The sequence below is a fragment of the Notolepis coatsorum genome (assembly GCF_963971535.1).
Source record: "Notolepis coatsorum genome assembly, chromosome: 13".
In the NCBI taxonomy this organism is placed as follows: domain Eukaryota; kingdom Metazoa; phylum Chordata; class Actinopteri; order Aulopiformes; family Paralepididae; genus Notolepis; species Notolepis coatsorum.
This window is the reverse complement of record NC_140177.1, coordinates 6,254,356-6,281,717: the sequence shown is the minus strand read 5'-3', so window position 1 is coordinate 6,281,717 and position 27,362 is coordinate 6,254,356. Positions and strand designations below refer to the sequence as shown.

General features: G+C 42.5%; 1 protein-coding gene across 1 annotated transcript in view; it reads right to left on the bottom strand.

The window, feature by feature from the left end:
* The window catches only part of vps50 (VPS50 subunit of EARP/GARPII complex), a gene marked incomplete at its 3' end in the record, with an annotated part of 123,027 nt that overhangs the window by 84,119 nt on the left and 11,546 nt on the right, over positions 1–27,362 (bottom strand). The window contains exon 3 of the mRNA XM_084327070.1: positions 22,081–22,164. Coding sequence (XP_084183196.1) covers positions 22,081–22,164 — 84 coding nt within the window. The remainder of the gene's footprint in view (positions 1–22,080; positions 22,165–27,362) is intronic.

Here is a 27,362-nt window from a genome sequence, read left to right as displayed (position 1 = left end):
GTGCGTCCACAACCTCCGAGGCTCATCACTACCAACCGAGTCCTTTACATTTTGTATTTTAAGCCCCCCCCCCCCCCCCCCCAGAGAGACACACGTCGATACAAACGCCCCCCAAACACTGACTTAGCACTATACTGTGCTAACAGAGGCCGCTTCTGGGAAGATTGATTGCCGATTGAGCGGAATGGAGGAATGTGAGAGAAATAAATGCAGTGATGTCATTCATCATCACGGGGCACAACAAGCGAACAATGCTGCGTTTCTGTAGCGCTTCTCTTGTACTTAGTGCCACGCAAAGCGCTTCACAATGGCACGACTGCATAATATGTACATATAGTATTATTATACTTTTACCTGGACTCTCCAATTTTTAATAATCAGCAACTACTTGTTGGGCACAAGCCGGTTAGTATTCCTCAATGGCAAAGGAGGGGGGTTCATACCCTGGAGGATATTTATGATAAGAACGGCCTCCGTGCGTTTCAGGACTTAAGAGAATTTTATGATCTTCCCGGTGAGTCCTTCTTTCTTTACCTTCAACTAAGGTCAGCGCTGAGGGCGCATGGCGTGCCGTGGGCTCAAGCTTTGCACCCACACCCCTTCCTCAGGCTCATAGTGGACAGGACGACCTCCAGAGGGTTTGTCTCAGACTTTTATACGCTCTTAATTCAGTCCACGTATAAAAATTTGTCATTGGGTACGGTCTGGCGTGGGGATATCCCGGAGTTGGACCCCGAGTTTGACTGGGATGATGTTTGGGCAAATGTGGCATTATCTTCCCGCAACCCCAATCACCAGCAAATTAATTTTAATTATATTCATAGGACCTATCTTACATCTGGGAGGCTGTTTGCTGTGGGACTGGTAGCCGACTCTCGGTGCACTTTGTGCTCTCAAAAGGCCGCTGGCACTTCAAGTCAAGTCAAGTCAAGAGTTTTATTTGTCACGGCATACGAGTATACAATGAAATGCGGGTGGTCTTGCCCGCTACGATGTGCAATACAGTGGGTACAACATATAATAGAATCCAATACAAAAACAAAATTGTGCAATAACAGGTAACAGGTAACATGGTGTGACATCAAAATCAGTATCTGTACATAGTTATTTACAGAGCATATAGGACATGCTAGGTAGCTTTGGTAGTGCAATACACTGTTACTGTTGCTAATACTGATTTAAAGTGGCTTTTCCTTTTGGCAATAAGTGTGAGTGTGTGCGCATGAGTGTGTGCCCGCTCATGTTGAAGTGTTAAAGTGGCTGCTAGTGTGTGAGCGTGCACAGCGTGCGTGTCGTGTGTGTGCTCATGTGTGCTTATGTGTGGATAGTTCAGTGTTCTGTGGTACTCAATGTTCATTGTTCAGGACTCTGATGGCCTGGGGGAAGAAGCTGAGCCTAAGCCGCTCTGTCCTAGTAGCTGGGGTTCGCAGGCGTCTGCCTGACCTCAGCAGTTGAAACAGGCTGTTATTGGGGTGGTGAGGGTCTTTCATTATTCTGCAGGCTCTGGATTTGCACCTCTTGTTGTATAGAACCTGCAGGGGAGGTAGTGCAATACCCGTGGTACGCTCGGCTGAGCGCACCACTCTCTGTAGGGCCTTCTTGTCCTGTGCCGTGCTGTTTCCATACCAGGCAGTGATGTTTCCGGTCAGGATGCTCTCTACAGCTCCGGAGTAGAAGGACTGGAGTATCTTCCCCGATACTCTGAACTTCCTTAACTGTCTCAGGTGGTAGAGGCGCTGCTTCGCCTTTTTTACTACTGTGTCTATGTGTGTTGACCATGTCAGGTCCTCTGGGATGTGGACCCCCAGGTACTTATGTGCATATGTATTGGGATAGCCCACCAGTGGCCCGCTTCTGGAGGTCAATAGCGGACGGGCTTTCGGATCTGTGTGGCTTGACTGTCCCATTCGCAGCTGTTGCGCTGCTCCTGAACGATGTAGCAGCACTGCCCGCGTCCGTACAACTGAGGGGGGTTGTCCTGGCGGGCGTCACAGCGGCGAAGAGGCTGGTAGCGTTGAGGTGGAGGGAGCCTGAGAGGCTCGCAGTGATTAACTGGTCCCTGGCACTGTTGGATGTGATTTATCTTGAGATATCCACGGCGCGGGTGATTGGGGTGGGGCAGGCTGGTATTGACCTGTGGTTTGCAACAGCTGAGAAGGTCAGGACCGCTGTGTGCGGCTGAGCGGGGTGGGGGTGCTTGTTCGGGGGAGTCCGGCGGTCTCGTGGGAGGGGGAGGAGGAAATGTCTTGTCTTTTGTCTTGTCCTTCTTAACTTTAACTGGGGGAATTTTATTGGGGGGGAGCTATTTTGCTATTTCTTCACTGTTTGGGCAATTTTGCACGGTTCCTGTGAGTCTATGGAACACTCTGTAGGTTTTTGTTTTTCAAAAAGGTTCATTGTTTTGTATTTCTGGTCGGGTACTCAGGGGCAGCGTTTTTCTACCTCAGGATCTTAAGCCGTTTTGAGGCTGGGCTCCAACCACTGTGTGGCCTGGTGACAATTGCCACATTGTTATGCAGCTGGAAATCTCTGACATCACTGATATGCACGTTTTGAGATGACTCAGTTTGGTGAGGGTGAGGGTTGTGAGGGGAATTGGAAGAGTGCGCCAATATGAGAATTAGAGACATAAGTGTTATTGATATAGATTAGAGCCACACGGCCGGGAAACGGTACTGAATACTGGGAAAGGCCAATTGTAAGATAGTACCCCCTTAAAATTTAAATGTTGTACTCTGTTTTTATAAATTGTTATTTCTTTTATTATTATTGTTCTGTTATCTCCCTGTGAAGTTCTGTGTATTGTTATTATGGTTATTGTATTGTGTTGTCTTGTTTTCATGTTAAGTAATAATAAAAAAAAAATTATCAAAAAAAAAGTATTATTATACTTTTCAGTATGTGTTTGTGAGGTAATGAGGTATGCGTCTACGTTTTAACAGTACATCGGTCAGGACACAGGAATTAAGGTGAGGAGGAGTCGAGGAGATGTATATTTCTTTGTGGATTGTATTGTCCAGCAGGGTTTATTGCACATGCAATATTCAGCTGTCATCACAGTCTGTAATAACAATAATTGCTATTAGATACTGGTGGTATACTAATGGGTAAAACAATTTACTTCTGAAGCATGAATAAAGAAGTGTCATATTAGGCATATATATTATATAGTATAGTATATCACGACACAAGAATGTCCACTCGACTCTGCGCCAAGTACCCACCTGGCTACTTTGCATAACGATAGCTCAGGTCGTCAGATGTGTGTTCAAATACTACAGTTGGACCATTCAACACAAAACCTGTGAATGAAATGTGTGGATGGCTGGGTGTGAGAGGAGAGAGAGAGAGAGAGAGAGAGAGAGAGAGAGAGAGAGAGAGAGAGAGAGAGATGAGTTGCTGAGGATGTCTTCATGGAGAGAGGTGTTTCTTCTCTGCTCTCTAACTCCACTGGTGACTCATCACCTCTCTTTCTATCTTTCTCTCCTTCACTCCCTCCCATTCCATTCCTAGAGGCAATTAGGCATAGTCTTTATTCGCTAGGGAACATTTATGCGCATGCGCGGGAGGGCGCGCGTGCACGTGACGTCATTAAAACATAGTGCAACCCCTTATGAAATCACCACTGCACCACCGGATATTGGACACTAGGGGTGTAACGATGCGATCTCACAACGATTAGATTAGATTACGATTCTTCAGGCAACGATTCAATGCATCATGAAATCTCTTCATTTGACCACGATTCGATTCGATACATTTTCGATACATTTTCGATACATTTTCGATCAGTTAATTCCCCAAAAAAATTTGAATACACAAATGTGGCCGGGGGAACTGATTCACTCAACATGAATGGACTATAGGTCAATAAAAACAATACACACACAAAAAAAACATTAAAAAAAAAGAATTATATATATATATATATTTTTTTTTTCTTCGATTAATTTAGATTATAATTGATTCTAACACATTAGAATCGATGCATTTCGATTAATCGATGCATCGTTACACCCCTACTGGATACAGGTAAAAAATACACTATGGTAGTAAGTAGGGCTGGGCGATAAAACGATAACGATAACTATTGCGATAAATTATTTCCTCGAAATAAACATGAAACGTGGTCGCAAAGTTTCGATATATCGATTTTCCAAGCTTGGATATGAGCACACGCACTAACAACCAATCAGTGAAGGAGATGGCCGACAGCGGAAGGAGACCCGGAAGGAGAGGCGGAGGTAGGACTCAGTAAACAAGGCTGGCTAGGGCTAATTAGCTTGCACGGCGCTATTTTACAGTTTACCTGCCGAGTTGGTGTGTGTTTTGAATTCTGAGGGTAACTGTTATAGTAGTGTGGGGTATACGGTGGACGTCGTTGCAATGAATTGGGCGGAACAGAGTATTTTAGGGTCATTTTTAGTACATTGTCATGAGATACTCCGCTCGGAAACGAGGCTGGCTAGGGCTAATTAGCTTGCACGGCGCTATTTTACAGGTTACCTGCCGAGTTGGTGTGTGTTTTGAATTCTGAGGGTAACTGTTATAGTAGTGTGGGGTATAGTAAGTCATATTGGCCAGCAGTGTAACTAGTAAGAGTAGGTAAGTGAATATGTAAATGGTAAATGGCTGCATTTATATAGTGTTTTTATCCAAAGCGCTTTACAATGTTGTTCTCCTCACATTTGACCCATTCACTCACACATTCACACACCGACGGCGGAGGCCAATGGGATCCATACACACACTTCTCAATAGAAGATGTGGAGGCTGGGTCTCTCCCACACTCCACATATCAACTCATATTAACATCACAGACGGCAGACAGTGACTGGCATTATTAACATATCTTACACACCTGCCTGCCTGACATAAATACAATCATACGGTAGCTTGTGTTCTATAGGAACTCCCCAGGGAGAGGGAAGGGGATCGTGCTTGTGGGATCGTGCGTGTGTGCGTGTGTGTGTGTGTGTCATGTCAACTGACATGCTGCAGATCATCTGTGTTGTATAGCAGGTCATTATACAGTAAACTCCTTCAGGCTGAAGCATCTATCTAATCCTGTGAATCATTATAGCTACATGTCGGCCAATAAATATAAATAATGTGTTAGTCCCAAATAATGTGTTATCTTTCCAGGCTTTGAAGCATCAGCACCAATTATCATTGAATATTCAAAGCGTCTGTTATTCAAAAGGGCTTCATGTACTTTCTTCAAACGTGCTGCAATTATTAATTAATGATGTCGTTATCACGTTATTGTAATTATGATGCTATTGAGAGACAAAGACAAAAATCTGACTCCAAGAGTTTTTCCCTCTTCATTTAATTGGCAACATAATCTAATTAATCATCAGATAATCAAATGAAATAAATGACAGCATTAGACTGTAAAAACAAAACGTAATGAAGACTATGCCAAGAAATACAATATATTAAATAAAGCCCATGTATTTGTTGACAGAAGTTGGCTAATCCACAAAACCAATTTGGCTTATAAGTCAAACAAAATAGCCTCTGTATACAGACAAATCAATCAATCAATCTTTATACAGACCTAATCAATGTGAAATAGTCTCTTTATACAGACCTAATCATATTGAAATAGTCTCTTTATACAGACCGAATCAATGTGAAATAGTCTCTTTATACAGACCGAATCAATGTGAAATAGTCTCTTTATACAGACCTAATCATATTGAAATAGTCTCTTTATACAGACCTAATCATATTGAAATAGTCTCTTTATACAGACCTAATCATATTGAAATAGTCTCTTTATACAGACCTAATCATATTGAAATAGTCTCTTTATACAGACCTAATCATATTGAAATAGTCTCTTTATACAGACCTAATCATATTGAAATAGTCTCTTTATACAGACCGAATCAATGTGAAATAGTCTCTTTATACAGACCTAATCATATTGAAATAGTCTCTTTATACAGACCTAATCATATTGAAATAGTCTCTTTATACAGACCGAATCAATGTGAAATAGTCTCTTTATACAGACCTAATCAATGTGAAAGTCTCTTTATACAGACCTAATCATATTGAAATAGTCTCTTTATACAGACCTAATCATATTGAAATAATCTCTTTATACAGACCTAATCATATTGAAATAGTCTCTTTATACAGACCTAATCATATTGAAATAGTCTCTTTATACAGACCGAATCAATGTGAAATAGTCTCTTTATACAGACCTAATCAATGTGAAAGTCTCTTTATACAGACCTAATCATATTGAAATAGTCTCTTTATACAGACCGAATCAATGTGAAATAGTCTCTTTATACAGACCTAATCAATGTGAAAGTCTCTTTATACAGACCTAATCAATGTGAAAGTCTCTTTATACAGACCTAATCATATTGAAATAGTCTCTTTATACAGACCTAATCATATTGAAATAGTCTCTTTATACAGACCGAATCAATGTGAAATAGTCTCTTTATACAGACCTAATCAATGTGAAATAGTCTCTTTATACAGACCTAATCAATGTGAAATAGTCTCTTTATACAGACCTAATCATATTGAAATAGTCTCTTTATACAGACCTAATCAATGTGAAATAGTCTCTTTATACAGACCTAATCAATGTGAAATAGTCTCTTTATACAGACCTAATCATATTGAAATAGTCTCTTTATACAGACCTAATCATATTGAAATAGTCTCTTTATACAGACCTAATCATATTGAAATAGTCTCTTTATACAGACCTAATCAATGTGAAATAGTCTCTTTATACAGACCTAATCAATGTGAAATAGTCTCTTTATACAGACCTAATCATATTGAAATAGTCTCTTTATACAGACCTAATCAATGTGAAATAGTCTCTTTATACAGACCTAATCAATGTGAAAGTCTCTTTATACAGACCTAATCATATTGAAATAGTCTCTTTATACAGACCTAATCATATTGAAATAGTCTCTTTATACAGACCTAATCAATGTGAAATAGTCTCTTTATACAGACCTAATCATATTGAAATAGTCTCTTTATACAGACCTAATCAATGTGAAATAGTCTCTTTATACAGACCTAATCAATGTGAAAGTCTCTTTATACAGACCTAATCATATTGAAATAGTCTCTTTATACAGACCTAATCATATTGAAATAGTCTCTTTATACAGACCTAATCATATTGAAATAGTCTCTTTATACAGACCTAATCATATTGAAATAGTCTCTTTATACAGACCGAATCAATGTGAAATAGTCTCTTTATACAGACCTAATCAATGTGAAATAGTCTCTTTATACAGACCTAATCAATGTGAAATAGTCTCTTTATACAGACCTAATCATATTGAAATAGTCTCTTTATACAGACCTAATCAATGTGAAATAGTCTCTTTATACAGACCTAATCAATGTGAAATAGTCTCTTTATACAGACCTAATCATATTGAAATAGTCTCTTTATACAGACCTAATCATATTGAAATAGTCTCTTTATACAGACCTAATCAATGTGAAATAGTCTCTTTATACAGACCTAATCATATTGAAATAGTCTCTTTATACAGACCTAATCATATTGAAATAGTCTCTTTATACAGACCTAATCATATTGAAATAGTCTCTTTATACAGACCTAATCAATGTGAAATAGTCTCTTTATACAGACCTAATCATATTGAAATAGTCTCTTTATACAGACCTAATCATATTGAAATAGTCTCTTTATACAGACCGAATCAATGTGAAATAGTCTCTTTATACAGACCTAATCATATTGAAATAGTCTCTTTATACAGACCGAATCAATGTGAAATAGTCTCTTTATACAGACCTAATCAATGTGAAAGTCTCTTTATACAGACCTAATCATATTGAAATAGTCTCTTTATACAGACCTAATCATATTGAAATAGTCTCTTTATACAGACCTAATCATATTGAAATAGTCTCTTTATACAGACCTAATCATATTGAAATAGTCTCTTTATACAGACCGAATCAATGTGAAATAGTCTCTTTATACAGACCTAATCAATGTGAAAGTCTCTTTATACAGACCTAATCATATTGAAATAGTCTCTTTATACAGACCGAATCAATGTGAAATAGTCTCTTTATACAGACCTAATCAATGTGAAAGTCTCTTTATACAGACCTAATCAATGTGAAAGTCTCTTTATACAGACCTAATCATATTGAAATAGTCTCTTTATACAGACCTAATCATATTGAAATAGTCTCTTTATACAGACCGAATCAATGTGAAATAGTCTCTTTATACAGACCTAATCAATGTGAAATAGTCTCTTTATACAGACCTAATCAATGTGAAATAGTCTCTTTATACAGACCTAATCATATTGAAATAGTCTCTTTATACAGACCGAATCAATGTGAAATAGTCTCTTTATACAGACCTAATCAATGTGAAAGTCTCTTTATACAGACCTAATCATATTGAAATAGTCTCTTTATACAGACCGAATCAATGTGAAATAGTCTCTTTATACAGACCTAATCAATGTGAAAGTCTCTTTATACAGACCTAATCAATGTGAAAGTCTCTTTATACAGACCTAATCATATTGAAATAGTCTCTTTATACAGACCTAATCATATTGAAATAGTCTCTTTATACAGACCTAATCAATGTGAAATAGTCTCTTTATACAGACCTAATCAATGTGAAATAGTCTCTTTATACAGACCTAATCATATTGAAATAGTCTCTTTATACAGACCTAATCAATGTGAAATAGTCTCTTTATACAGACCTAATCAATGTGAAATAGTCTCTTTATACAGACCTAATCAATGTGAAATAGTCTCTTTATACAGACCTAATCATATTGAAATAGTCTCTTTATACAGACCTAATCATATTGAAATAGTCTCTTTATACAGACCTAATCATATTGAAATAGTCTCTTTATACAGACCTAATCATATTGAAATAGTCTCTTTATACAGACCGAATCAATGTGAAAGTCTCTTTATACAGACCTAATCATATTGAAATAGTCTCTTTATACAGACCTAATCAATGTGAAATAGTCTCTTTATACAGACCTAATCATATTGAAATAGTCTCTTTATACAGACCTAATCAATGTGAAATAGTCTCTTTATACAGACGCCGAATCAATGTGAAATAGTCTCTTTATACAGACCTAATCAATGTGAAATAGTCTCTTTATACAGACCTAATCAATGTGAAATAGTCTCTTTATACAGACCTAATCAATGTGAAATAGTCTCTATAAAAAATAAGGACGGTAAAGAGTACAGTACAGTAGTCAAGTCGGCTTGAGATAAAGGCATGGAGCAGTTTTTCAGCATTATGTTTAGCTTTGTTTCTAAGGTGGAAGAATAATGTGTTTCCTCTTCCTCCTAATCAAAGGAAAGCTGGTTCTGGTTCTGTAGAGGAAGAAGCCAATTTCCTGTCGCAACTGGGAGGCAAGGTCGTCAACACGGAATTTAAATGGAAATGTCTCATCGAGCCACACACCAAGATATTTATATTCAGTGACTCTCTCAATGCTAGAACCTTGTACGGTAGATATGTGTAAACCATGGTATTCAATGTGTCTGGCTCTAAAAAAAACGGCATACATTTAGTTTTACTAGCATTAAGAACCAATTTAAGTTTAATAAGAGCTTCCTGGAGGGTAATAAAGGAAAGTGCTAAGCTCTCAATGGCCAATTACAGTACAGTCAGCAATACAATACACAACAGTATCATCTGCATACAGATGGGTTTGACAACCATTAGGCGAAGACACAATACCATTCATATAAATATTGAAGAGGACAGGAGCTAGAATTGAAACTTGTGGCACACCTTTAGTTATTGATAGAAAAAAAAAGTATTGTATGGACTTTACACACTGATGATAGATAATCTTGGAACCAATCACATGCATTTCTATCCAAACCAATAGTAGCTAATCTTTTTAAGAGTAAGTGGTGATCGACTGTATCAAAAGCTTTTGACGGATCAATAAAGAGGGCAGCACAGTGTGGGTGGGTGAGGAGTTTGTGTGTGTGTGTGGGGGGGGGGGGGGGGGGCTGCGCGAGTATGGAGGCACAGCATCAGAAGGAGGGGGCGGGGAGGGAGGGAGTGAAGGAGAGAAAGATAGAAAGAGAGGTGATGAGTCACCAGTGGAGTTAGAGAGCAGAGAAGAAACACCTCTCCATGAAGACATCCTCGGTCATTATAGCATCTCTCTCTCTCTCTCTCTCTCTCTCTCTCTCTCTCTCTCTCTCTCTCTCTCTCTCTCTCTCTCTCTCTCTCTTCCCCCCCCCCCCCCCCCCCCTCTGGTAGAGCTGAGGGGAACGAGGTAGAACGAGGTAGAGCTGAGGGGAACGAGGTAGAACGAGGTAGAGCTGAGGGGAACGAGGTAGAACGAGGTAGAGCTGAGGTAGAGCTGAGGGGAACGAGGTAGAACGAGGTAGAGCTGAGGGGAACGAGGTAGAACGAGGTAGAGCTGAGGGGAACGAGGTAGAACGAGGTAGAGCTGAGGGGAACGAGGTAGAACGAGGTAGAGCTGAGGTAGAGCTGAGGGGAACGAGGTAGAACGAGGTAGAGCTGAGGGGAACGAGGTAGAACGAGGTAGAGCTGAGGGGAACGAGGTAGAACGAGGTAGAGCTGAGGTAGAGCTGAGGGGAACGAGGTAGAACGAGGTAGAGCTGAGGGGAACGAGGTAGAACGAGGTAGAGCTGAGGGGAACGAGGTAGAACGAGGTAGAGCTGAGGGGAACGAGGTAGAGCTGAGGGGAACGAGGTAGAACGAGGTAGAGCTGAGGGGAACGAGGTAGAACGAGGTAGAGCTGAGGGGAACGAGGTAGAACGAGGTAGAGCTGAGGGGAACGAGGTAGAGTCGAGGGGGGGGACTTACTTTCAAGCGTGGAATCATTCGTTCATTATTGAGAATACGACTCGAATCCTTCTCATTGAAAACGGAATGCTGCTGATGAATATTCATGACGGCATTCTAATTGAGCGTTGTTATGTTCTCATCAGTCCTCAAAACAAAGGTTACCCCCCGCCAGCCGTCTTCAGGGACGTTAGACACAGTCACTGTGTCGAACAGCGATAACAACAGACGTCACTTCAACACAGGGGGCTCTTGTGTTTGAAGGGAAACGCACATTGGATGTCGCCTTTGAAATTGAAATATTTCTGTGTTGACGATAGGGCCGTCTTAAGTACGTCGAAGCTTCGTTCGATGGGCATGGGATTCGGATATGAAAATAACATTTGAATATAAAAAAAAAAAAAAAAAAAACATTATTGTTTATTAATTATCACAATAAAATACACATACTTTACGGTGAAATGCTTGGTTCTGTACAAGCCCCTGAGAGTGTGCTTCATACAGTAAAAAAAGTAAGTAAGTAAAAAAGTAAGTAAAGGGGCGCCCCAGTGGCGAACCACAGAGCGCGCTCAGCCGCGACACGGCCGACCCGGGTTCGACTCCCGAACCCGTCGTTATTTGCCGAATGTCTTCCCCCCACTCTGTCTCCCATTCCTCCTCTATCTCTATCTACTGGACTGCCCAGTAGCAATAAAGCGATAAAAACGCCAAAAAAATAAATCTTTAAAAAAAAAGTAAGTAAAGAGGAATATACAATATACATTATATACAATATACAGTACAATATACAATCTAAAGTACAACTACTATTATTATTAATATTACCAAGGTTCATATTTACAAAGCCTTTCACAGTGGGAGCACTGATCTAGAGTCAGCTTCAGACAGCTATTTTAAATACAGTGATGAAGACAAGGCCCCCAAGGATCAGTACTCCTACTCTGGAAGAACAGACCCCAGATCAGTCCTACTCTGGAAGACCAGAACCCAGATCAGTCCTATACTCTGGAAGACCAGAACCCAGATCAGTACTCTACTCTGGAAGAACAGACCCGAGCTCTATCTTTAATCTTTCAAAATGTTCAGTTGCTATCGCTATCAGCTCTATCTTTAATTTTTCAAAATGTTCAGTTGCTATTGCATGCACTCATCTGTGTTTCACTACACACTTGAGTGCATGCTTACCAACTGTCAGTCTGCAACACTGCTATCACCGACATCTAAGAAGGGAGATCCCCCCTTGAATGGCCCTTCTAAGGTTTCTCTCCTCCACATTGCCTGTGGTGCATTTTTCCCTATTGTTAGGTTTTAGTGAGTTTTTCCTTACCTTCGCGTGGGCTATGTCTGGGAGTGTTGCATTCATTAATTTATTTGTATTTATTTTAAATTTGTTGGACCTTATGGTGTTCTTGTTTTGTTCTTGACTTATTGTTATGTTTCTTCTTGACTTGTTTAAAGAAGACGTGTCCGGCCCATGGGGACATTAACGTGTGTTGTCGGGCCTTACAAATACATTTGATTTGATTTGATTAGATCAGTCCTACTCTGGAAGAACAGACCCCAGATCAGTCCTACTCTGGAAGACCAGAACCCAGATCAGTACTCTACTCTGGAAGACCAGACCCCAGATCAAGCTTTGTGAATAGACCCCAGGAGCAGCATTATTAACTGCTGGGTGGAAACAGAAAAGGTTGACCAGTGTTTCTTCTACACTTTCTCACAGCAGAAGCAGTGAGAAATAAAAAAAAATTATAAAATAAGAAATAACAATTCAGTACATTTATATATATATGTGTTAATTTGTTACATTTTAAGGTCCTTCTCCTTACATACAAAGCTCTAAATGGACAGGGACCTAGCTACATCGCCAACACTCTAATAAATTACACACCAGCAAGAACACTGCGATCATCAGCTGCTGGACTACTAGAGGCTCCCAGAAGCAGTCAAAAGAGGATCGGTAATGCAGCCTTTATCAACTATGCCCCAAAACTATGGAACAAACTACCCCAAAACATCAGGGAAGCCGACTCGCTAGACATCTTTAAAAGACAGCTTAAAACCTATCTCTTTGCTCAGGCATTTCACTGATAGATATCTGCTACCACCTAGTGGCAAGAGGAAACATCAGGGATATCCTGACACAACTTGTATTTATTCTTACCCTGCCTACTCTTTTACACTGCCTATCAAATTCATGTGTCGGTTATTGCACTTTTTACTTCTTACTGATGACTATTTTTAAACTGAATCATTTTAAACTATTCTTATTATTTGCTAGATCCAAATGTGAAACACTGATTATTTGTTCATGAATTACAGGAGTATTACTGAATAGAGAGCCTATTAGGATGCTAGATCCTAATGTGAAACACTGTGATTTGCCATATCTTGCTATGCTCGCTCATGCCTGTATTTTTATGTCCGTCGGTTATTGCACTTTTTACTTCTTACTGATGACTATTTTTAAACTGAATCATTTTAAACTATTTTTATTATTTGCTAGATCCAAATGTGAAACACTGTGATTATTTGTTCATGCAATAAGTCCCACTATTTAGTATGGGTTCGAGTCCCTGTGATCTAATATATATCACTAAAGCCATATCTTGCTATGCTCGCTCATGCCTGTATTTTTTATGTCCGTTCTATTTTATAATTTTTTTTACTATTTTTAAACTGAATCATTTTAAACTATTTTTACTATTTGTGTTACTGAAAACTGTAAGCGGAGAGCCTATTGGGATGCTAGATCCTAATGTGAAACACTGTGATTCTACCTGTCTATCTTTTTATGCTCGCTTATATCTGTATTTTTTACTGTTGTGAAGCACTTTGAACTGCAACCTCTGTATGAAAAGTGCTATACAAATAAAGTTATTATTATTATTATTATTTAGTTTCACTAAGTTAGGAAAGTAATGTTTTAAGTCGAGCCTGATGTTGCCTTGCACAACAGAATGATCCCAGTCTCTTCCACACAGTGAGGCATACAGTTTATTAATTGAACGATGGGTATCGGGTCGGTACTCTGTATCGGCCGATACCCAAAGCCCAGGTATCGGTATCTAAAGATGGTAAGTTAGATTGTTGTGTTCATTCATAGTACAGTAGAGGTTGTGTACTTTATTATCTGAAGATGGTAAGTTAGTGTTGTGTTCATTCATAGTTAGACAGTAGAGGTTGAGTACTTTATTATCTAAAGATGGTGAGTTAGTGTTGTGTTCATTCATAGTTAAAGAGAGTAGATGTTGAGTAATTTATTATCTAAAGATGGTAAGTTAGAGTGTTGTGTTCATTCATAGTTAAAGACAGTAGAGGTTGAGTACTTTAGTATCTAAAGATGGTGAGTTAGAGTGTTGTGTTCATTCATAGTTAAAGACAGTAGAGGTTGAGTACTTTATTAACTAAAGATGGTAAGTTAGAGTGTTGTGTTCATTCATGGTTAAAGACAGTAGAGGTTGAGTACTTTATTATCTAAAGATGGTAAGTTAGAGTGTTGTGTTCATTCATAGTTAAAGACAGTAGAGGTTGAGTACTTTATTATCTAAAGATGGTAAGTTAGAGTGTTGTGTTCATTCATAGTTAAAGACAGTAGAGGTTGAGTACTTTATTATCTAAAGATGGTAAGTTAGAGTGTTGTGTTCATTCATAGTTAAAGAGAGTAGAGGTTGAGTACTTTATTATCTAAAGATGGTGAGTTAGAGTGTTGTGTTCATTCATAGTTAAAGACAGTAGAGGTTGAGTACTTTATTATCTAAAGATGGTGAGTTAGAGTGTTGTGTTCATTCATAGTTAAAGAGAGTAGAGGTTGAGTAATTTATTATCTGAAGATGGTAAGTTAGTGTTGTGTTCATTCATAGTTAGACAGTAGAGGTTGAGTACTTTATTATCTGAAGATGGTAAGTAGTTAGAGTGTTTACTTTGACTTTACAACTGCAAACACATGAGCTGTTTCAAAAGCAAGTTATACGGTTTTTCAGTGCGAGGGTTCAAATATCGGGTTGTGTATTTAATGTTGTTTTTGAAGGAACATTCTCCAGCAGTGGTGGTACGTGTCTAGCTGTGGTCGTCCACCATTGAAGGCATTCCTGAGGGCGAAAGCATCAGTGATAATAGTTGGGGGGGTAAGGGTCTATTTTCTGGTGTGGTTGCGATAAGACTCATTTGGTGGTAAACGTATCAGAGCAGACACACCGAGTCCTAGTCAGGATTGTGTGAGGGTATGACACTGTACATTAGAGTTCTAGTAGTAATCTGATCCCCATTGTGGCTTTAGAATACAAATGTTAATTAACCAAGAAATAAACAACAAATACCCTTCAGACAAAGAGCTGTAGGCTCCATCTTTAAAGCCCTTCTGATAGCATGGAGTTTAGCCAGTTCCACGTTTGTTTTATTACCGGCCTGTGACCTTTCTCTGGCCATTAGGTTCAAATTATTATCCCAATAAGCATGGAATTAAAATGAATGTTGGCGGTATAATACAATATCACAGCCACGACTTACAGAATCAGGACTAAAGTGGAGGACGGGAGGGAATTATTAACATCTTCTTCCTGTGCACGACAGGTGAAGCGAGGGTGACCCCTACTGTCGACAGACGGTAACTGCGTCCTGTGCCTCAAAGTGCAGTCTGTGCCTCCAGGCTTCTGAAGCCTCCTCAGAACCACACGGCTCACCTTACGGGGAAGAAAGACTTCACAGCGATCTCTCAAAGAGAGACGAGGGTTTTGGAACAGATGGGACGAGGAGGAATGTATCAAAGATATCAAGGCTATGGTTTTTTTTTGCATGTTTTTTTTTTTTTACTGTGTGAACCCTACAAAGTAACTTCAATCAACAGCCTGGTTCTTTATTTTCTGTCGACAAAGAGTTTGCCGGCTACGTTCACACTGACTGCAGGCCTTAAGTGTTCAATTCTGATTTATATCCAATATCAGATGCCGGTGTGAACTGGTCACACGCTCCTGAACTGACCCGCATGCGCAAGTGAACAATAACGACCGTTATCCGTTTTAGGACCACATGTGAAAATGCTGTCTCTCTCCATCACGTCGCCACCTCTCCTCTCTCTCTCTTCCCCTCTCCTCTCTCTCTCTCTCTCTCTCTATCCCCCTGTCTCTCTCTCCCTCTCTCTGTCTCTCTCCCCTCTCTCTCTCTCTCTCTCTCTCTCTCTCTCCCTCTCTGTGTCTCTCTCCCCCTCTCTCTCTCTCTGTGTCTCTCCCCCCCCCTCTCTCTCTCCCTCCCTCTCTCTGTGTCTCTCTCCCCCTCTCTGTCTCTCTCCCCCCTCTCTCTCTGTGTCTCTCTCCCCCCCTCTCTCTCTCTCTCCCCGTGTCTCCCTCTGTGTCTCTCTGCCCCCCTCTCTCTCTCTATCTCTCCCTGTGTCTCCCTCTGTGTCTCTCTCCCCCCTCTCCCTCTCTCCTTCCCTCTCTCACTCCCTCTCTCTCTCCCCCTGTGTCTGCCTCTCTCTGTGTGTCTCTCTCTCTCTCCCTCTCTCTCTCACTCCCTCCCCCCCTCTCACTCCCTCTCTCTCTCTCCCCCTGTGTCTGCCTCTCTCTGTGTCTCTCTCTCTCCCTCTATCTCTCACTCCCTCCCCCACTCTCACTCCCTCTCTCTCTCTCTCCCCCTGTGTCTGCCTCTCTCTGTGTCTCTCTCTCCCTCCCCCTCTCTCTCACTCCCTCCCCCTCTCTCTCACTCCCTCCCTCCCCCGCTCTCTCTCTCTCCCTCTCCCTCTCTCTCTCTCCTCCGGTTACAGTTTGTGATTTGGGATCAAGTGAAAAGGACTTGTGTGTGTAGTAGGGCTGTCTTAAATACTGCAAAGCTTCGTTCGATGGGCATGGGATTCGAATAGGAGAAAAAAAAATCGAATATATAAAAAACAATAATGTATTTTTTTTTTATCAACTCTGCCTCTCTTTGTTAACTACAACAAGCAATGCTGTTTGTTATTTAAGACGAGGTCGGACTCGGCACTGACAGATTTGTGTTCATTGTGCTGCTTTTATAAAGCCTCAAATGACGGCTTACAATATTTCATGAAAGCAAAGTGTTTAGTTTGTCTAAGATTTAAAAAGGTTTAAACTTTACAGCACTGACAAAGTTGAACAAAGTGCTGTACAACATTAAAAAAAAAAAATTAATATTTTTTATTATTATTATTTCTTTTTTTATCTCGAAGCTTCGAATTAAAATCGAATCTCGGCCCCGAAGCTTCGAATTCCAAAAAGAAAATGGAAGATCAGCCCTAGTGTGTCATGTCACTGTCATGGCTCCTGTCTCTCCCTCAGTGTATCTTTCAGTGTTTCTCTGCGTCTCTCTCTCTATCTGCGTCTCTCTCCCTCAGTCTCTCTCTATCTCTCTCGTCTCTCTCTCTCTCAGTGTCTCTCTCAGTGTATCTCTTTCTGTGTCTCTCTCCCTCAGTCTCTCTCTATGTGTCACTCACCCTCAGTGTCTCTCTCTCTCTGTCTCTCTCTCTCTCTCTGGCTCTCTCTCTCTCTCTCTCTCTCTCTCTGTGTTTCTCTCTCAGTATCTCTCTCAGTGTCTCTCTCTCTCCGTCTCTCTCTGTGCCTCTCTGACTTATCCTGATCCACCACTGCTAATGATCCTCCAATCGTGTCCATAGGTTGATTGGGTAACATCATCTGTCAATCAGCCCTGCAGTAGCTCTGCCCCCTGTGGTCACCCAGATGGTGCAGTAAACTATAGGGGGGTGTCAACTGGTTCATATCACAGACGGAACAGCTGGAAACACAATGATTGGCTCAAACCAACCCATCGACCTCCCTCCCATGTGTGTGTGAAGTATGAACTACTACATCGTCATACACACGTACATACGAACACACGTAGAAAGAAGAGAAGGATTTGAGTAATTTCATATTGAATATCTGCCGATACAGAGTCCTGATCTGATATGTGTATTGTCCTAGATGATATAGTAGCACAGTGCACACTTCAAGTAGTAGAATAGAATAGATAGAATAGAATAGAAATACTTTTATTATCCCGTGGGAAATTTGACACTGCAAATCGCTCAACATTTAAACATTTAGACAGGACAGGTCACGAATTAGAATAATAACACAAATCAATCAAGTTGCCTAGGATAAGAGTAGAGTAAAATAGAATAAAAATGAAATAAAATATACAGAAATAAATACAGTAAAAATATACTGAGCATGGGGGAAGGGCATGGGGCGTGGTACAGGTAGTAAAAAACAACACAGCAGGGGAGCTCCAGTAGCTCACCACGTACCGCGAGTGCTATTTCAGCTCCGTGGACAACCGCGCTCGCGCGGATCTGGGGCTGAGCGCGTTCGAATCCCGGACGGCAGCCGTGCCTTTCCCAGAGTGTCTTCCCCCCCATCTGAACCCTTTCAGCCTGCTTCTGTCGGTCGAACTTGACCAAGTATGAGTGCGATGAAAAAGCGATAAACGCTAAAAAGAACCAGCTGACTGGTCAAAGTTTAAAAAAAAAAAAAAAAAAAAAACACATCAGTGTAAACAATTTGGTCAATATGATTTAACTATCTAACTAAATGAAATATATATTCACAGTGTCACATAAGGTGCAGTATGCTTCAGGTAGTGTATTGTCATCCTTGGGTTCCTATTAATCCAAGGTCAATGTCTGGCAGCCGTCGCTGCCCCCTGTTTTGGAGCCTGGAGGCCGCTAGTATATTAAAGTTAGTATTAATTGACTGTATGTCCGAAACAATATCTATATATTTATTTTGTGGTGTACTCGCTGTAGTCTATATATTCAACAGACCTATACTTTGACTACAGTACTTATACGTAGCTTTGTGCAATATGTATATTATTTACAATCAACAGACCTACATTTTGTCTATTTATACATAGCTTTGTGCAATAGGTATATTGTTTATATTCAACAGACCTATATTTTGACTAATTATACGTAACTTTGTGCAATAGGTATATTGTTTACATTCAACAGACCTATAGTTTGACTACTTATATGTAGATATGTGCAATACGTCTGGCATATATGTGTACAGTTTGACCTTGTGCTCATCTCATATTGCAACGAAAAACTCCAATAAACAAAGTTTTGAAGAAAAAAAAAGTTAGTAAACCAATCCAATGTAGCTACGGTTTACTTGGTAATTGAATAGCTCTGCTTAAAGGAGAAATACCCTCGATCACAGCTTTCCCCTAATGGTTTTCATTTATGTTTTTTTCTTTTTATATATATATTTTTTGGCGTTTTATCGCTTTATTTATTCTACTGGGCAGTCCAGTAGAGAGAGACAGAGGAGGAATGGGAGACAGAGTGGGGGGAAGACATTCGGCAAATAACGACGGGTTCGGGAGTCGAACCCGGGTCGGCCGTGTCGCGGCTGAGCGCGCTATGTGGTTCGCCACTGGGGCGCCCCTCATTTATGTTTTAACATAAAATAATGTGCATTTTATTGAGCTTAATATACACAATACCGATCAATACATATCAATTTAAATGTACCGTGATCGGGTCTGATCTCTGGATAATATTTCCAATATGGTGGACATAGTATATCACATCTTAAAGAGAAGAGCATTATATTATAGTCTGATCTTTCCTTACATATCTTATTGTAACATAATATGGGCTAGCACTCATTCATCTCATCTTCAAAAAATTATTTTACTTCAAAAAAGATTTGTTAGACTGGCAACCCTCTCAGATCGATTTGAACCATCTGCTCCTCTTTTCAGGAAAGATGTTCATTCATATGCTACACGTCAGTCCAGGGACCTGCATATACCTTATTGTGGTACTTCACTTAGGCAGTTCTCAGTGAGGTATAGAGGGTCCAATCTTTGGAATGCAGCTGATCATATGCTGAGGAAATATCTATCTCTGCTTATTGGCAGAAATTTTAAGTCCGATGACGTCACCGTTTCGTTTACCGCGAAACGAAACCTATGAAGTGTGCCGCACGTTCGTGTCAACGTTCACGCTCACAATACACGCTTACCTAGGATTTGACTTGATTCAACAACAAAGCAGTCGGGGGGGGCGATGGCAAGCCGAAAAAGTGTGGTTACACTTTACAAAGCTAGATGCAGACAACGCTCGCTACAATATTATATATTACGTACAGTATATATTAACAAATTGTTCTAAATAAATAATAATGATAATAAATTATTTGAAGTTTGGATTTTTTCTTTTACAACTGAGGTAGGTAGATTCGCTGCCGTGCAGACAGAGTCGAGGTAATGCAACGTAAATGATTACAAATGGTAACTGTGACTGTTTCGATTGACAATGAGCATTACAGTATGACGTCACTGCAATCAGCTCAATAAACATAGATAATAATATGACCGGAATTTCTCCTGTTTGTCCAGGATGTTGGAATCTTCCAGGACACGCGGACCGGCATGAAACCCCTGGCACCCTCTCTCTGGGCATGGAACCCCTGCACCCTCTCTCTGGGCACGGAACCCCTGGCACCCTCTCTCTGGGCACAGAAACCCTGCCACCCTCTCTCTGGGCACAGAACCCCTGGCACCCTCTCTCTGGGCACAGAAACCCTGCCACCCTCTCTCTGGGCACAGAAACCCTGGCACCCTCTCTCTGGGCACAGAAACCCTGCCACCCTCTCTCTGGGCACAGAAACCCTGGCACCCTCTCTCTGGGCACAGAAACCCTGGCACCCTCTCTCTGGGCACAGAAACCCTGGCACCCTCTCTCTGGGCACAGAAACCCTGGCACCCTCTCTCTGGGCACAGAAACCCTGCCACCCTCTCTCTGGGCACAGAAACTAGGGCTGCACGATTCATCGGAAAAAATATGGCGATCTTGATTCATAGACCTATGCAATCTCATTTCAGAATTATGAAGATATTTTTTTATTAAAAAAAAAGTTACATTTATTTTTTATTTATTTATTTAATTTTTTACTTAACTTTTTTAAATTATGACGATTCTGACTCGAGTTATTTTGTATGTTACAAGAGACTTTTAAGTTTAAGTCAAGCACTTTCACATATGTCATGTTTAAGTTTAAGTCAAGCACTTTGATATGCGTATATGTTGTATGTAAAGAGTGCAATAAATGATTTTATTGAAAAAATAAGAATCGTGTGAGAGAATCGTGATCTCAATTCTTAGAGAGAAAAATCGTGATTCACATTTTAGCAAGAATCGTGCAGCCCTAACGCAAACCCTCCACCCTCTCTCTGGGCACAGAACCCCTGGCCTGCACTCTCTCTCTGGACACAGACACCCTGCACCCCCTCTCTGGGCACGGACACGGACACCCTGCACCCTCTCTCTGTTTTTTGGCCGATCGTGACAGAAAACCCCCCGGCCAACAGAGGAGGGCAGCCAATGCCGTTGTGCGTGAAAAGAGACCACCCACGTACACACAGGACTTGGCCTCTTGCAGCAGCTTGTCCGCGTGTGGGAACCAGCCACGGTGGGCGGAGGAGGACCTCTCGTTTCATTATCCTGGCAGGGCATCGTCATGGCGTCCGTGCTGTGGAGCCCCGCGTAAAGGAACCCCGCGAGTTCAAGTCCAACTCATCTCTACCAACATTTGTATGTAAATTCTACATTGTCTAATTGGATTAGATTCAGGTGTATAGTAGGGCTGAACGATTAATCGATTTAATCTTTTTTATTTATTTATCATTATATAAATTTTTTTTAACCAGTAAGTCCATTGAGATACAAGATCTCCTTTGCAAGTTGTTGTTATTGTTGTAGGAACGGTTTGGGAGAGGGAGGTAAGGGGTTTTAGATTGTGTGTTGTGAAGTTTAAACTTCAGAGAGGGAGAGTAAAGTACAGAAAAAAGGTACCGTTGGGTACCGGTATCGATTCCCAGGTAAAAAGAAACATTTTCAGGCTCGGTGTCCCGAACAGACCCACCGCGTAGTAGGCCAGATGCAAGCCGCATTTTACAATAAACCTCTGTGGGGCTGCTTAAAAAAAGTATTATAATCGCAAATTTAATCACAATCGCAATATCTGTCAGAAAAATCGCAACTACATTATTTCCCAAAATCGTGCAGCCCTAGTGTATAGTCATCATGCACAGCACAACGATAATAATCCAACCAGAGTGCAAATGTTCCCAGAAGGAAGGAGTTGAGCTCTGAGGAGGACTAAAGGTAGCGGTGCAGCGGAGGCAGGCTGGGCTGGTGCAGAGGAGGAAGAGAAGAGGAGAAGATCTTTGATCCTCCTTGCTTCCTCAGCGGGGTCCTGCCGTAGATGTCCAGATGGACCCTTCCTGAAAGAGACATCCTTCCTTCCAGGGAACTTCTTCATTATTGCCTGTACAAAGCAAAACATCATGCATATTATAATTAAAATCACGTCACGTCTCAGTCCAGCGAAGAGACCAGAGAAAGACTTTCGTCTTGTTTACATCAGGGTCCCCCATTTTCAATTCATCATAACATGACATACATGACATACAGATACAGTACTGCTACATCTATACATTTATGACATACCAGATTTACAAATACAGTACTGTTTGTGATACAAAAAGAGTCTAAAAAAGAGAGTATATGATAACGTTAGCACACTGGCTCATTGATTTAACTCTACTGTAGCAAGCCAAGTTACTATGGGGGACCCTGATGTAAACAAGACGAAAGTCTTTCTCTGGTCTGCATCCCCTTAACAATTGTGTATATTGAGCTGTACTGTATTGTACCCATTCTGCAATCTGTTAAATAAAGTTTTCATTCATTCGTTCATTCACTTACCGATCTTTGTGCAGCTTAGTTCAAGTGTCGAACGAAGTTGGACGTTGCGCATCTTCATCTGTGATCCTCGAACCGCACGTTTTGCATACTGCGATTCGTTTTTTGTTTATCACCGCATAGTTTTTATAACGAAACGCAACAATCTGGGTAGCATTTTACATTTCGCCGTGAACTCAGCTGTAACATTATTACTGACTGTGGATCGCTCGTGCTATCGCGCAACGTGATTGGTTGTTTCAAAACAAAGTGGGTCTGGGAAATGAAGTGTGGATTCGCGCAAAATGAATTAATATATATACATTTAATAACGTTAATTTTTAATCGTTGGGCATGGGGGGAGGTATCAAGTCTTTTCAAGTCAAGTGAAGTTGCGTAGCAACAACAGACAATAAGTTGACTCAGAATAACTCATGTACAAATGCCGATATGCCCTACTTTGTTTACTTGTTTATTGCACAATGTCGCTCTATTGGTTGGATTCTTATTATATATTATTACTATTGTATTATGCACATCGTTGCGGGCAATTTAATTTTATAAATAATAAAAAAATATATAAATATTAGATAGGCTGGGAATCAAACCCCGGGCGTCGGCTTGAAAGGAATGGGGATAAACCACTAGACCACGGTACTAGACAAAATATATCATTATAAATAGAGCCCACCTAGCACCTCCACTGCTAATTCGACAGGTCTTAACGGTTTCATTATTTTATTCAGCAACATTGCGTACACAAACTTATTGTTACCAAGAAGCATTACACTAACGCTTTCTTTTGATGAAATGAATGGACAAGAGAGCCGTACGTCGGCCATCTAATGAAGTTAGATTTGACACGTTTTAATATTATACACTTTGACTGCTGAATTGACACGTTTAACTTATTCATTCTTTAATTCAGCAACATTCATTCATGCAGTCTGTAGACATACTGTAGGACGTTGTAGCATCCTATGAATGAAGTCACCAGCTGTAATGGAATTGAATGGAACTCGAGCTTAGTCCAGCGCGGAGCTCCTCCAATGAATGAACAAAAGCCGGCGCGTCGGGCAGTTGTCACCAGCTGTATGAGAGCGCCCCCGCTGGTCATTGTTAACATTAACCATGCCAAGCGACGTCATAACAGCAGGCAAACAGCTGTTCCTGGACTTTTCCCAGCTGTATCTGTATGTACCTTTTGCTCCATTAAATACTTGATTATACCTTTGTTTGGAACCGATTTCATTGTGGGAAGTGTTCATCATATTCATATATCGTGTACTGTATGGCCAGTAATTAAAGTACATAAAGCGGAAGTGGTTTAATGATACCATACTTATCAATACAGTCAGGGAATTGTACCCCTCAGTTACAATTGGTCCTTCGAGCCGGAGGGTAACTAGTGTAATATTAATATAGTGGTATTAATATTGACATGGCCTATGATGAACACTCCACAAAACGGTTCTCCTAAAGTAGATCGCCCGCAGCGTAGACGGCAGACACCTCAGTACTTAGAGGATTACGTTGCCAATATACTACCTAGCCTTCTACAGACGGTAAACGCGGAAAAAGTAGATAGTAAAATTATGTCCGACCCTATCGCCCAGGCTACCCCGCCAATAGAGGCCCTAGTGGGTTCTAACGTAACTGACCAAGCTCACGGTAGGGACCAGGAGGGACCTGACACGACTTTACCCCCCGCCAAGACCGAAGAAGTAGTCCCCGGAGAGCTCCAGGATAAAGACAGCTCTCCAGGGATGGAACTCTACCCGCTACAAGAAGAGGAGAGCACCCCGGAGATGGATCTCCAGGACTCGCCACAGGAGAACAGATCTCCAACGAGTACTGCCAGGAGCGGATCACCTCAACCAGCGTCTTCCCCCAGCGAGGCGGACAAGATGCTGGCACAGGCATTCCTCGCCAGCCTAGCAGCCTCAACAGAGCGCGATCGACTCCAAGCACAGACGCTTAGTGAGCACGAACATTCTTCCATGGAAAGAGAACGCCTTCAAGCGCAGCAACGGAGCGACGAAGATCGTATACGTCTAGAGATTAGACGCCTTCAGGCGGAAGAGAATATGGTAAGAGACCGGGCCGAAGCAGAGCGCGCCGCCGCCGAAGCCCAGCGCGCCGCTGCCGGTGCCCAAAGAGAAGCAGAGCGCGCCGCCGCCGAAGCCCAGCGCGCCGCTGCCGGTGCCCAAAGAGAAGCGGAGCGCGACCTCGCTCTCACCAAGCGCAAAGCCGAGCGCGACCAATTACAAGCGCAGATAATGGAGCAGCTGATCGCCAGGGCGACACCCCCTCCCTCCGCACGGGGTTCCAGGGCCTCGTCAAGACACGGGTCAAGGGCACCCTCCCCTACCCGATCAAGCGACCCTGAGCCCGACCACCAGAGAGAGCCTATACCCCCCTCCGAACTCCTTCCCCGACCGGTCCACGCGAGGACCAGCTACAAGGAAGAAACGGTCTACACCGCGGAGATGCTAAATAGACGACTACAGGATCTAGAGGACCTGCCAGAGCAAGAAGAAGAGGGAGAGGAGGAGAGTCAAGCCCGACAGCAGCACAGTACTCCACAGGACCAGGAGGTCCAGTACAGCCCAGGCTCTACCCCCGCGGCTCTGCGCTACAGACCCCCGACTCAATTCACGGGTGAGCTTGACGCACGACCAGCCCCGAGGAATAGCACCTGGATACGCGGGCCATGGTACCCAGCAGGTACCAGCCCACCAAGAGGCGTAAGAGGAGACTCGCCTAGGAGGCCTCTCTTCCAACGCTCACCGATGTGCCAGCCATCCATGGCATCATACATTGGCACACCGACGTTTCCGGACTTCACCCACGAGAACAGAGCACAGTACACGGAGCTACGAATGTGCTTAGAGACAATGATGTCCGATGTAGCTGACGAACCGTACAAGTATGCTATCCTACTGAAGCACCTCAAGGTGCCCCGAGCGCACAATATAGCGCTGGCCTATGCCACCTCTACTACCCCATACACAGCGGCTCTAGCAGCACTCGACCAAAGATATGGACGCATATGGGACTACGTAATACAAGAGATAAGGCATATTGACCGCCTACCCCCAGCCACAGACAATCGCTCACTAGATGACCTGTCTATCAAGGTACAATCCCTGGTAGGGATGCTGGGGGCGCAAAGAGAAAAGGGTATGCACGAACTGTACGCAAACTCTAATGTCGAGAGGATTTTAGAGAAGCTTCCGCCCGCCCGACAAGAGCGCTTCAGGCGGCAAAGAGACCACCGTGATCCTAACGGTCCCGAGCCATCCCTCCTAGACCTAGCCGACTTCCTGGCGAGAGAAGTCAACAGCCTACGGTTGGATACGTTCATGCGGAGCACCCCAAGCTCCAGAGAGGGACCTAGGAGAACAAACGATGGCCGAAGATTGGTGACCGTCATGCACCAATCAGAATCAGTACCGAGCAGCAAGAACCACAGTACCCCCTCGATGAAAGAGAAGTGGAAGATGGTGTGCCCGTACTGCGAGAAAGAACACTGGTTGTCACAATGTGACACGTTCAAGAAGATGACCGCCGACGAGGTGGGTCAATGGATAAAGTCCAACCGACGCTGTTACCGATGTGCGCGCAGTCACATGGCAGCCGACTGCCGCTTAAAGAAGAGGTGTAGTCGGTGTGACGGAGCCCACCTAGATGTCCTACACGACAGTAACAGAAGAAAGCCTGCACCCTCAAGCAGCACAAAGGCAAGTGTTATGTACATTGACCCCGCCAGCAGCGGGGGCGCCCGGGTGCTCTTAAAGGTGGTCCGCGTAACACTGAGTTACCAAGACAAGGTCATGGACACTTACGCCGTCCTTGACGACGGGTCAGAGAAGACCCTTCTCCTCGCGTCCGCTGCGGCCCAGCTGGGGCTGCGGGGGAGCGAAAACCAGATGACGATTCGGACAATAAGAAGAGATCTAAAGACGATAAAGGGCGAGAATGTCTCCTTCACTATCGCAGCAAGCGGGCAGCCAGAGAGACGGTATAGGATTACTAATGCTTTCACCAGCCAAGAAATAGGCCTGTCGCAGTACACCTACCCCATCGCCAAGCTGATGGATAAATATGTGCACCTGCGTCAACTACCTATCCCGCTCATAGACGGTGCCACCCCGACCCTGCTGATAGGCTCCGACCATGCAGACCTCATAGTCCCGATAGACCGGGTCCACACAGGGCCCAGAGGCTGTCCTGCAGCAGTCGAGACCCGCCGATGATGGACATTACAAGGCCCCCTCGCTAAGTCTCTTAACCGAACAGCAGCCACTAGCTGCCTCCACTCCAGAGTGACAGAAGAAGACACCACCCTCCTACAGCATGTCGAGAGGCTATGGACACTAGAGACAATGCCCTTTAAGAACGAAAAGAAAGACATTTGTTCCAAGGAAGACATTTACGCCATAGCACTCCTCGAGCAAGGGACAAAGAGAGTCAAAGTCAACGGAGTGATGAGATACGCAACTCCACTCCTGAGGCGAGAGGGTATGCCCACCTTCCACGCCCCAAAAGAAGCGACGGAGCGGTATCTATTGAACACAGAGCGGCGCCTAGCCAGAGACCCCGCTCAAGAGACTGTGTACCGCGCTGAGATTAACAAGCTAATCACAGCGGGACACATAAAGAAAATTGACTGGCGACGTCGTGCGCTGCTCCGCGCCTCCCTGATCAAAGACGGCTTTGATCTCCGGCAGCGGGCCAGCAGCGACCCCCCAGTATTGCGCAGCCTCTCCCCAGAGGACA